The sequence below is a fragment of the Anastrepha ludens genome, chromosome 2 (genome assembly GCF_028408465.1).
Source record: "Anastrepha ludens isolate Willacy chromosome 2, idAnaLude1.1, whole genome shotgun sequence".
Lineage (NCBI taxonomy): Eukaryota > Metazoa > Arthropoda > Insecta > Diptera > Tephritidae > Anastrepha > Anastrepha ludens.
The window spans coordinates 75,868,221-75,879,132 of record NC_071498.1 but is presented as its reverse complement, the minus strand read 5'-3'; the positions used below and the strand labels follow the sequence as shown (position 1 = coordinate 75,879,132).

The following is a 10,912-nucleotide window of genomic DNA, read 5'->3' as shown; positions in this document are numbered from 1 at the left end:
GAGGAACACCAGGAAAAACAATGCAAGTATCGGAAACAAAAGTTCAATAATAAGTGGCTTGACGACGAAATTTTAGTGGCTAGTTTGAAGCTGTGGCTAACGATCCATTCAAATGCAAATGCACTGCGTGCGACAAAGTTTTGAGCTGTGGCAAGTCTGATTTACAGAAGCACGCCGAAACAAAAATGCACCAAAAAATACTAAGGCATTTAAAAAGACATCTAAAATAAACACCTTTTTTTAGAAAAAGCGAGTAAACCAAATGGCTCCAGAAATTTCAAAATAAGACTTAGCATGTTCTTCGCTGAGCATAATGTTGCGCTGCAAGTGGTGGACCATTTAATCCCACTCTTAAAAGAAATCGTGCCTGATTCTGAAATAATAAAAAATTCTGAGCTCGGGAGAAAGAAGTGCACCAACATAATAAAAAATAAATTGGCAAAAGAAGAAAAAGACAATTTAGTTAAAAAATTAAAAGTAAACTAATTTTCCATAATGATCGAAGAGAGCATAGACATCGCACTCAATAAGCGAATGTGTCTCATGGTGAGATTTTTCGACGAGGAAAGCGAGCGGCTTGTGGTTAAGCTGATGGATCTAATTCCAATAAGAACTGATTGCACTGCAGAAGCTCTGTACGGAATTTTTAAAAATCTTAAGCAAACAATTCAATTTTGACGTTGCAATTGCCTCATTATAGTGTAAACACAGGAGAAAAAAATGTAGGGAATTTCGTAGGGAAAATTTGTTGTAAGTGTAGGGAAAAGTAGGGAATTTTTTTGGTCTGTGTAGGGATTTTTCAAAAAACCATTTACCATCACTGCCTTATATACATACATATGCTTTCAAAACCCACATCGGATAATTATTTTTCAATGGAAGAGGATATAAAGGCTAGGCTACAGAAATATCGTGTTAAAAAACAGAGGGAGGAGAAATTTGCGCAGTTTAAGAAAAAACTACATTGTTTTTGGCCGTTGCGGGTTAGTGCGGACAGTAAAGAGGAGAAAAGGGATAGTGCAACTGTGGGTATTGTTTTTTATTTGTACTCAATGGCTATCAATCCGGTATAACATTATAATACAAATAGGAAGCTTGTGGTGACGTGGTCGAAAAGAAAATACAAACAACTCGTGTTGGTGAATTTGTTGAAAAGGCTGACTATTCATTGACCTTCAGCTCAAATGAGGAAACTGATGAGAATATTATCGCGGGTGAGAATGTGGATAATAATCTTCTCAAATATACTTTAAGGGTAGTGTTTACATCGTTTTGGATAACTCTTTACGTAATTGCCATAAAACTACAATTTGGAATAGTGTATCTAATGCTCTCAGCGTTAATTGGAATCTACTTTAACACAAGGACTACACCAAAAAAGCGGAATGAAATTAGCGCTTACAGTGTTTTTAACAAAAACTGCGAAAGCATAGATGGAACTTTAAAGGCTGAACAATTTGAGCGTGAAATTCGATTTGGTGCCGCCAGTATAAAATAAGTAGTTAAGTCAATAGCATATGGAATACAAATTTTTCGTGTGGAATCACGCTCTAAACAAATGAAAGAAGGTTAAAAAAACAGCAGTTTAGGGAAAACTTCCATGTAATACCCCATGAGTTTTAAAAAAGGGGTTATAAGGGGGGCCGGGGTAGAGGCGGTATTCTACTTTCTGAAAGTGAAAACCTCATTTGAGGAAGGGTTATAGTTTTTAAGTTATTTGATTTCAAAATTTGTAAAATTGACCAAGAATTGTCCTATTTTGGTTATTTCAGCAGAAGTGCTGCCAGATATCTTATAAATAAACAATTTTAGAAGATAATAAATGAATAAAAACACAAAATTTTCCAGTTTATATATACGTCTATTCATATATTTATATATATATATATGGGCTAAAATTTAGTATAATGTATATCGCTTTGGAAAAAACGGTTAAAACTGAAAACAGAACCTGCCGGAGGCTTATAGTTTTTAAGTAATTTAATGTTAAAGTTCTATAATTTAGCGAAAAGTTGGTGTTGCCATACACCTGAAATGAAAACGAAGTTCGCACGCAGGGATGTTCAGTGGAAGGTTCATTGTAAAACTGCAGTATTTTTTGCTGTAATTTAAAGTTGAGAAATAATTTTGAAAATAAAAACATACAAATCATTTAAACTTAAAAACAATGATATTAAGCGTATCACAAAAAATAATGAAGTAATTAAAATTAAATTAAATTAATTAACACAGTATTTTTGCGTGGAACTCCTTATCGCGTAGGCGGCCTTCGGCCGCGCTTCAAAAAAATAACCCTCATCAGTCCAACTCCGGCTACGCAATCCACAGTATGTTTGCGTAGAACTCCTTTTCGCGTGGGCGGCCTTCGGCCGCGCTTCAAAAAAATAACCCTCATCAGTCCACCTCCGTCTACGCAATGCACAGTATTTTTGCGTAAAACTCCTTTCCGTGTTAAAACCATTGAGCCCAAAATTAAAACGTCATATGTGTGTATGTAATATAGTAAGCCGGCACAATAACCCCCATTCCCATCATTAACACTAAACTCAAGTACTTAATTTTTGTTTTCATTTGCAGGCATCCGGCAACACCATACTGTTGTAATTCCAATCTTCTTCTTGTTCGCGCTTAAAATTGGAATGTGATTGCATAGGCAAATGAATTTGCATTTAATTTTAATAGATATAATGAGAATATTAGCATAAAAATCGGTAAAAACACGCGTGGGAGTGTATATTTGGTGAATTTTAGTGAAATGTTAAAAAATATAGAGTGTAATGTGGCAAATTATAGTGAAGTTCCCGAGGGTATTTTGAATGTAAATAATCAAAAAATTATTATTTCCCGAATAATTTAAAGTTATAAAGAGTGTTCCTTAACACCTCACTAACATCTCGACCACGTTTCATTAAAAAAAACATTATAGTTTGCCAGAAATTCCAAAATATACATTGTTCTAAATTCCAGCCTATATATGTATATAATTGGCGCGTACACCCTTTTTGGGTGTTTGGCCGAGCTTCTCCTCCTATTTGTGGTGTGCGACTTGATGTTGTTCCACAAATGGAGGGACCTACAGTTTCAAGCCGACTCCGAACGGCAGATATTTTTATGAGCGGCTTTTTCATGGCAGAAATACACTCGGAGGTTTGCCATTGCCTGCGGAGGGGCAACCGCTATTAGAAAAATGTTTTTCTTAGTTTTGGTGTTTCCCCGAGATTCGAACCTTAGTTCTCTCTGTGAATTCCGCATGGCAATCACGCACCAACCCATTCGGCAGCTGTTGCGAAATGCGCGTTCGCCTGCGCGCACATTGGTGGGAATGGGGAGAGCGGCGAAGATGTCTTCAGTAAATTCCGCGAATCTGGTCCAATCAGCTTTGTTGAAGTTGATGTATGACCGGTGATCCGCGGAAACAAAGTCGGCAGGTTTCTCGTTCGAGATGATAATGGGCAAGTGGTCTGATGCAAGCGATAGCATAGGTCGCCAGGTTATGCTATTTACCAGACCTGCGCTAGCAGTTGTGATGCCAGGCGAGCTGCTGCAATTGCCCACTACCCTGGTTGTTGTTGTTGTTTTAACAGCATAGTTAGCCCTGTCAGTGTAAGTATATCAGCGGTCGTCTTCGTCTAGCTCATCTAAGGGTAGGCCCAGGAAACATGCTGTTTCGACAGGTTGGGTCCAGAGGGAGAGGGGGGTTAGATGAGTCGGTTTGAGGGGGCATGTGAAGAGGTGGTTAGTGTCGTGCGGGGTACCTTCACATGCCGGACATGTGTTTGGTATGTCGGGGTCAATTCTGGATAAGTAGGAGTTTAACCTGCTACAATATCCAGAACGTAATTGTGCCAATGTTACACGAGTCTCACGGGGAAGCTGGAGCTCTTCATCTGCGATAGGTGGTGGTTGGACTCCGATTACGGCATTCACAGGACGGGAGTTCATGAAGGTGGTAACGGTCTCCCGGTGAATGTCGTTTATTGACTGTCTAAATACTGTCTGGTCCAGTAGGTTTCGGTCAGTTTTGTTCTGGAGTTCGCCAGCGTAGTCAAGGAGGTGTCTCCTGACGTGCCTGGGAGGCGGCTCAGGCTCAAGCAGGTGTCTGCATGGGTGAAACCTGCGGTAACACCCCAGCAGGAACTGCTTGCTGAGCAATTTGTTGTGCTCCGCAACTGGGAGCATTTGTGCCTCGTTGTGTAGATGTTGGATGGGTGACATCAGGAGGCACCCGGTCGCTGTCCGAATGGCGGTATTTTGACATGTCTGAAGCTTTGTCCACTGCGAATCACTAGTTCCAATCGACCAGACAGGCGCAGCATAGTTTAGAACCGGCCGGTCAATTGCCTTAAATGTCGAAAGCAACAGTTCTTTGTCTTTGCCCCAAGTGCTGCCGGCCAGCGATTTGAGGACCTTGTTGCGATTTTGGACTTTTGTGGCAATTGCGGTTGTTTGCGCAGAGAAGGAGAGCAAGCTGTCAAAGGTTACACCCAAAATTTTGGGGTTATTTACAGTCGGAATTGGTGTGTCGTCGACTTTTACCTTAAGGGACAGCTTGACCTCCTTTGTCCAGGTGGTGAAAAGGGTCGCCGTGGACTTTGTGGGGGAAAGTTGGAGATTCCTCGCAGTGAAAAAGGGAGAAAGGTCGGTGAGGTAGTTGTTCACTTTGGAACACAGGCCATCGATGTCATTGCCCGACGCCATTATCGTGCAATCGTCAGCGTATGAGATCAGGGAAACTCCCGCTGGTGGTTGGGGGAGCTTCGAGATGTAGAAGTTAAAAAGCAAGGGTGAAAGGACACCACCCTGTGGTACGACTTGCTTAATCTTCCTCTGCTTTGATATTTGATCTCGAAAAATCACTGACGAGTGCCGACCGCTCAGGTAGTTCGCGGACCACCTCTTCAGCCCTGGCGGGAGTGTCGACTGATAAATATCATCTAGTAGCGTGGAATAGCTGACTGTATCGAAAGCCTTCTTTAGGTCCAACGCTACTAGGACAGTCCTCTCGCAGGGGCGGTTTTGGTTAAGCCCGCGATTTATCAGAGCGTTTATGGCGGTGAGTGCAGTGGTGATGCTGCGCACTCGTCGGAATCCGTACTGATGTGGGGCTGGGGCCGGTGTGTCGTGTAGAGAGGGAGTAGGAGGGCTTCAAGTGTCTTCACTACTGGGGAAAGGAGAGTTATCGGCCGATAAGACTCCCCTTGGTTGGCGGGTTTCCCAGGTTTCAATAGTGGGACCACTCTCCCTGCTTTCCACTTGTCAGGGATGATGAGAGTGGCCAGGGACAAATTGAAGACCCTTGTGAGGTATCCTACTCCCAGGGGTCCCAGATGCTTCAGCATCAGCGCGTTTAATCCGTCAGGGCCAATGGCTTTCGATGATTTCGACTTGTTGATGGCCCCCTGAACCTCATCACCGGAGAAAGTAAGTGGCGCACTGTCGTTCGTCAGTTTGTGCAGCCTTCTGGTAACACGACGTTTGGTTCTGTCGCCCGAAGGATGCAGTATGAACAGCCGGCTAAAATAGCTCGCGCATCTCTTCGGGTCCGACGAAGTATAACCGTTGAAGGTGATAGCCATCTTGTCGTTGTGTTTCGTCGGGTTCGACAGGGACCTAACGGTTGACCAGAGCTTACTCACACCGGAGGTGAGGTTACAAGTCTTCAGGTGCTCAACCCATTTAGTCCGCTTATGTTGATTTACCAGTTGCCGGATCTCCAAATTGAGATCTCTTATGCGGGGATCCCCGGGATCGGCCTAGCGTAGGTGGTCACGCTCGTTCGCTAAACTGGCTGCTTCTGCTGGGAAATGAGGACGGATGTCCTTATAACTTCCAGCTGGGATGAAGCGAGCCGCAGCAGCTGTGAGCACCTTGCGGAATGCGCGTTCGCCCACGCGCACATCAGTGGGGATGGGAAGAGCGGCGAAGGTGTCCTCGGTGAATTCCGTGAAGCCGGCCCAATTAGCTTTTTTAAAGTTAAAATAGGACCGGTGATTCGCGGAAACGAAGTCGGCAGGTCTCTCAATCGAGACGATAATGGGCAAGTGGTCTGATGCAAGCGATAGCATAGGTCGCCTCGTTATGCTATTTATCAGACCCGGGCTAGCTATTGTTAGGTCAGGCGAGCTGCTACAATTGCCCACTACCCTGGTGGGGGCGTCGTCGTTCACAGTGCTGAATGTCGAGTCGTCTATCTGCTCTGCCAATTGCTGTCCCCTACGATCATTTGGCAGGCTTGAATGCCAAAGATCGTGATGCGCATTAAAGTCACCTACAACCAATCGGTTTTCACCTCTGATGAGCGCACCTATATCAGGGTGATATCCTGCCGGGCAGCAGGTGACAGGGGGTATATATACGTTAAATATTTCGAGCTCGGAATCGCCTGACCGGACAGCTATGCCTTGACATTCTAAGGTGCTGTCCCTGCGGTCGATTCCTTCATCGATGAGACGATACTGCACTGTGTGGTGGACTATAAACGCTAGGCCACCACCATTATCTCGCTCGCGATCGTGTCTGTGCTCGTTATAGCCATCCCTGGTGATCAGAGATGACCTAGCGTGCAACTTTGTTTCTTGGACCGCAGCTATTTTAATACTGTGCCGGCTCATAAAGTTGACTATCTCGTCGACCTTACTCGTAAGTCCGTTGCAGTTAAACTGGAGAAGCTTGAAGCTTCTCGGTGAGGTCTGTGTAATCCGGGGGGTGAGGGACGCGTGGGAATGTCTACGTTGGACCTGCTGCGCAATCCACTGTGGTTGTTGCGGCCTGATGGTGGTGGGCGGCCGCGCCTCCGGGGGCGGTAGTGGGTGCAGAGCTCTGCAGCAGGGGGCAACGTAGGCAGTTGTCCACTCACGGGTGGTGCGCAGGCCGGAAGATCTCCGAAAATGGCACCAGCCACTGCAGGAATTGCATTGGACTGATACCAGATTCCGAGGTATTACGGTCTGACACACGGAACAGGCTGTACGGGGGACCAGGAGCTGCTGGTTTGTCCCCGCACTGGGGTTGGAGCAGGAAGGGATGGGAGGGGTTGAAGGGGAGTTGTGTTGCTCCGATAGGCTCCTCACCGTGGAGGTATGGGTTGTGGTGGCGGTTGGTAGTGCCGGCCTATCAGGGGGTGTAGTAGTCGTGGAGGTATCAGACGCCTGTTGGCGGGAGCAATACGTGGCCATATACCGTGTGGACCACTCCCTGTGCGACTTAAGGCCTGAACAGGTCTTAAGGTGGCTCCACCCGTTGCACTTATTGCACCTAACCGAGGTGGAGTTCGGGTGGGGGGTCGTCGTTTACAGTGCTGAATGTTTTGGACCGCAGCTATTTTGATACCGTGTAGGCTCATGAAGTCGACTATCTCGTCAATCTTACTCGTAAGTCCGTTGCAGTTCAGTTGGAAGAGTTTAAAACTCCTCGGGAGTGTCTGCGTTGGTCCTGCTGTGCGTTCCGCAGGAGTTGTTGTGGCCTGACGTTGACGGACGGCCGTGCCGCAGAAAGCGGTTGCGGGTACAGAGCTCTGTAGCAGGGGGCAACAAAGTCGCGTGTCCACTCACGGGTGGTGCGCAGGTCAGAGCACCTCCGAAAGTGGCCGCAGCCATTGTGCAAGAATTGGACTGGACTGTTGGTTGCGAGGGACCCTGGTCTGACACATGGAGCAGACTGTGCGGGTGGCCAAGAGCTGCTGGTTTGTCCCCGCATTGGGATAGGAGCAGGAGGGTTTTGGGTCATTGGGGGAGTTGTGTTGCGCCTGTGTTGCGGCTCCCTACCGTTGAGGTATTGTTGGTGGCGACAGTTTGAAGTGCCGGCACTGAGGACGGTAGCGCCGTTGAGGCATGGGCCGCCTGATGGCGGGAGCAACACTTGGCCACATACCTTGTGGACCACTCCCTGTGAGTCTTAAGGCCTGAACAGGTTTTAAGATGGCACCACCCGTTGCACTTATTGCACCTAACCGAGGTGGAGTTCGGGTGGACCCGTTTGTGGCAGATGCAGTAGTAAAATACCTCTGGTCCAGAGTTGGGTTCGACCCCAGCCCTAAAGAGAAGTATTTGGAGCAAACGGGCTGCAAGGGATTTCTACTGTGACGAGAGATTGGGGGTGGGATACGGTACACTAGACAGGGCTAGTTTACTGGAGCGGCAGCCCTGGGTCGGGAAAAACCCGAGTCATTCCAGTAACGTAGAACCGGCTGCCATGGGAATGGATGTTGTCGTCGTCCAAGCTTCTGTGTCATACGTTAGGACGGGCCTGATGAGAACCTTGTAGAGTGTTAGTTTTGTTCGTGTTTTGTACTACTTAGTCCAAAGCAACACTTGAGATTCTACTTTGGATTTCAAGGCAGACATTTTTATCGGTGTTAATGCTGGTTGCTAAATTAACGAAGTCTTTTACAACCTCAAAATCATAACTGCCAACAGTGACGTGGGTTCCGATACGCGAGTGCGCCGACTGTTTGTTTGAAGACAGGAGGTACTTCGTTTTGCCCTCGTTCACCACCAGACCCATTCGCTTAGGTTTGGGGAAGGCATAACTAACAGCGCGGTTGTTAAGGCCGATGATGTCCATATCATCGGCATACGCCAACAATTCTACGTGGTCGCGATAACCAATGTGCCTGAGCGATTAAGTTCTGCGGCTCGTACGATGCTCTTCAACATCAGTTTAAATAAGTCACACGACAGCGAGTCACCCTGTCTGAAACCTCGTTTGGTATCGAACAGCTTGGAGAGGTCTTTCCCAATTTTGATCGCGCTGCTGGTGTTGAGCAACGTCATCTTGCATAGCCGTATTAGTTTTGCGGGGATACCAAATTCAGACTATCTAATGCAGCTTTGAAGTCGACGAAAAGATGGTATGCGTCGATTCTCCTTTGATGGGTATTTTCCAAGATTTGGCGTACTGTAAATATTTAGTCGATGGTAGACTTTCCAGGTCTAAAGTCACACTGATAAGGTCGGTGGGCTGCAGCCTTTCACACAGTACGCTCGCTAGAAACTTATAGGCGATATTAAGAAGACTACTCCCGCGGTAATTGGCAAAGATTGCAAGATCACCTTTCTTATGGATTGGGCAGAGCACACTTAAATTTCAATCGGCAGGCATGCTTTCAGGAGAGTTATCGGCCGATAAGATTCCCCTTGGTTGGTGAGTTTCCCAGATTTCAGTAGTGCGGCCACTCTCCCTGCTTTCCACTTGTCAGGGATAAAGAGAGTGGCCAAGGATAGATTGAAAACCCTTGTGAGAAACCCTACTCCCAATGGACCCAGGTGTTTCAGCATCTGCATGTTTAGTCCGTCAGGGCCAATGGCTTTTGATGATTTGGTTTTGTTGATGGCTCTCTAACGCACTGTTGTTCGGCCGGAGGGTGCAGTGTGAATAGTCGGCTAAAACAGCTCCCGCATCTCTTCGGGTCCGACGAAGTGCAACCGTGGAAAGTGATGACCACCTTATCGTTGTGCTTCGTCGGGTTCGATAGGGACCTTACTATAAACCAGAGCTTACTCACACCAATGGTGAAGTTACAGGTCTTCACGCTTCCAGCAGGGATGAAGCGAGCTGCAGCAGCTGTGAGCACGTTGCGGAATGCGCGTTCGCCTACGCGCACATCAGTGGGGATGGGAAGAGCGGCGAAGATATCCTCAGTGAATTCCGCGAAGTCGGCCGTTTTAGCTTTGGTGAAGTTAATATAAGACCGGTGATTCGCGGAAACAAATTCGGCAGGTCTCTCAATCGAGACGATAATAGGCAAGTGGTCTGATGCAAGCGGTAGCATAGGTCGCCAGGTTATGCTATTTATCAGATCAGCGCTAGCTTTTGCTATATTAGGCGAGCTGCTGCATTTGCCTGCAGTGCTCAATGTCGAATCGTCTATCTGATCTGCCAATTGATGTCCCCTACGACCTATTGCGTTCCGTGTCGGCTCATAAAGTTGACTATCTCATCTCATGCTCGTTAGTCCGTTACAATTAAATTGCAGATGCTTGAAATTTCTCGGTGGGACTGTTGTAACTGGGGGTGTGAGAGACGCGTGTGGTTCTCTACTTTGGGCCTGCTGTGCGTTACGCTGTTGCTGTTGCGGCCTGATGGTGGTGGGCGGCCGCGCCACGGGTGGCGGTTGCGGGTGCAGGGCTCAGCAGCAGGGGGCAACTTAGTCAGTTGTCCACTCTAGGGTGGTGTGCAGAAATACCTCTGGCCCAGCGGTGGATTCAATGCCAGCCCCGAGGAGAAGTATTTGGAGCAAGATTGCTGCATGGAATTGCTCCTGTGACGATAGAAGGGGGATGACAAACGGTGCACTAGACAGGGCTAGTTTACTGGGGCGGCAGCCCTTGGTCAGGAAAAACCCGAGTCATCCCGCTAACGTAGAACCGGCTGCCATAGTTTATGGTCAAATTTGTCTATGGTCATTCTGCAAAAATTTTTTAAATCCCTTTAACTTTCCCATAAGCTACTTCTCTTAGCAGATGTGCTTTTAAACTGTGTTGCTCCCGTAACTCGAGAAATTGGGTTTTCCAAAATAAAGCAAATAAAATGAAAAATAACGAGCTTAGTATCACATGATTTTATTTTTCCCATAATAATTTGTTCGATTTCATCATCGCTGTCAGATGAAGAACATTCCATTAGCAATTGTATTGTGGCAATCACAGCTTTCTTATTCAGGCAATGCTGTAACACAACCCATTTCGTTAAAAAATGTTAATGCATTGGACCATAAAGAATATGATCTCCGCGCTATCACAGCTATCACTGACCATCATTACGTCGATGAAATTGTCGAATTTGAGCTACATAAAACGAATTTGTCACAAGTCGTCCAGGATCTCGGCGGTAGTTACAATGAATTACTTTTTCAGTGCAAGATAACCGTCAACCATCGTATTCGCTTATAATCTGAAGTTCCACGGCGTTGATG

General features: G+C 46.5%; 1 protein-coding gene across 1 annotated transcript; it reads left to right on the top strand.

Annotated features, from left to right (window-relative positions):
- The first annotated feature begins 829 nt into the window (after window positions 1-829).
- Window positions 830-1,852, top strand: LOC128858120 (uncharacterized). The gene is made up of 2 exons (XM_054094114.1): window positions 830-1,025; window positions 1,091-1,852. Exons 1-2 carry the CDS (start codon window positions 840-842, stop codon window positions 1,496-1,498), a joined length of 594 nt encoding a protein of 197 aa, XP_053950089.1. The 5' UTR covers window positions 830-839; the 3' UTR covers window positions 1,499-1,852.
- Window positions 1,853-10,912: the final 9,060 nt, after the last annotated feature.

Coding starts and splice junctions, on each gene's coding strand:
- LOC128858120 (XM_054094114.1), top strand. CDS start 840: ATGCTTTCAAAACCCACATCGGATAATTATTTTTCAATGGAAGAGGAT. Junction 1,026..1,090: donor AGAAAAGGGATAGTGCAACT/GTGGGTATTGTT, acceptor TAATACAAATAG/GAAGCTTGTGGTGACGTGGT.